Source organism: Peromyscus eremicus, chromosome 20 (assembly GCF_949786415.1).
Source record: "Peromyscus eremicus chromosome 20, PerEre_H2_v1, whole genome shotgun sequence".
In the NCBI taxonomy this organism is placed as follows: Eukaryota; Metazoa; Chordata; class Mammalia; order Rodentia; family Cricetidae; genus Peromyscus; species Peromyscus eremicus.
The window spans coordinates 20,726,173-20,727,611 of NC_081436.1; the positions used below are offsets into that span (position 1 = coordinate 20,726,173).

The window sequence follows — 1,439 nt, forward strand, 5'->3', positions numbered from 1 at the left end:
AGCATGACCTGGATGTCCAACATGCTGATGGAACCAGCCTGGTTTAGACCCACATTAGCCACCAAGAGTCCTTTGGAAAGAGAAATGGCCTATGAAAATGACCACAGGGGATTTTAGAGAACACTGTACACAGAAATAGGTCTGTTTAAGTGCCAACGGGAGACTCCATACAGGGCCCTGCATGGCATTAGAGAAGGAGCTGTGGGGCTCTGGGACTGAGGTCCAGTAAAAGAATCCAGTGTGTGCAGGAAGAGGATGTTTATGTGAACTTGATGACCAGGGTCATTTAGCCATGTCTCAGTCCATGTTCACTCCATGTGCCTCCTGCCAGGGAACGACCCTCATCCCCAACCTGTCCTCCGTGCTGAAGGATGAGACTGTCTGGGAGAAGCCCCTCCAGTTCCACCCTGAACACTTCCTGGATGCCCAGGGACGCTTTGTAAAGCATGAGGCCTTCATGCCATTCTCAGCAGGTCCTGGGGGGTGCCTGGCTCCATGTCCCTTCCCAGGGGCCCTTGGAGGGTGGAGCATCCATCAGGCCCCAGACTGACTGATCCCCTCTCCCACCCACAGGCCGCAGAGCATGTCTGGGGGAGCCTCTGGCCCGCATGGAGCTCTTCCTCTTCTTCACCTGCCTCCTGCAGCGCTTTAGCTTCTCGGTGCCTGTTGGACAGCCCCGGCCCAGTGACCAGAGAGTTGTTGGTGTTGTGACAACTCCCTCCCACTATGAGCTCTGTGCAGTCTCTCGCTAGCAGGACACAGATTCTAGTCCAGCCCCTAGCTCACTCTGATCTTCCCACAATAAACCAGTTTTGTGGCTGCCACTTGCTTTCTCATTTAAACTCTCACCCTGTCTGCATCTGGTCCTCAGAGAACTGTCCACCATCACCACTCACCCTGCACCTGAGCCTTCCTAATGCACACCTTGAATGCTAGGAGAAAGGGTTGAGCTCACCCTAGTGCAAAGGCACAGCCTGAAGATTCAGCACCTGGGAACCAGACACAGAGAATGGCAAGTTTGGGGCTAGCCTGGGCTATAAAGTGAGGTTCAGGACTGCCAGAGTCCATGCTGAGGATCACGGTCTCACAAACACAGAACCAGGGAGGGAGAAAAGAGGAAACTGAATGGGAAGAAGGGAAAGCCGGAGAGCAGGATGGGGGAAAGAGAGGAAGGAAGGACAGTGCTGGTGTTCAGAGTGTCCGCTGACCCTTCCTCACCAGAAAGACACAGCAGAGGTGACTGAGGAGGTGACAAACTGCAGGCAGGGGCAGGACTCCAGGGGTCCAGGGACAGGTGTCATGAGCCTGACAGGACCCACACTGCTCCTGTCTGGTGACAGAGATGCAGGAGGTCCCCAAGACCCTGAGGTGCATGAGCGTCTGGAAAGGCCCCCAGAGCTGGGAAGGCTGCTGTCCCCACAGAGGTGACTGCAGAGAGA

The 1,439-nt window shown here is 55.3% G+C and overlaps 1 protein-coding gene across 1 annotated transcript in view; it reads left to right on the forward strand.

The window, feature by feature from the left end:
- LOC131897123 (cytochrome P450 2D28-like) overlaps nucleotides 1-752 on the forward strand; it is a 3,561-nt gene extending 2,809 nt beyond the window's left edge. Inside the window, exons 5-6 of the mRNA XM_059248000.1 lie at nucleotides 302-473; nucleotides 574-752. Coding sequence (XP_059103983.1) covers nucleotides 302-473; nucleotides 574-752 — 351 coding nt within the window. The remainder of the gene's footprint in view (nucleotides 1-301; nucleotides 474-573) is intronic.
- The last annotated feature ends 687 nt before the right edge of the window (nucleotides 753-1,439 follow it).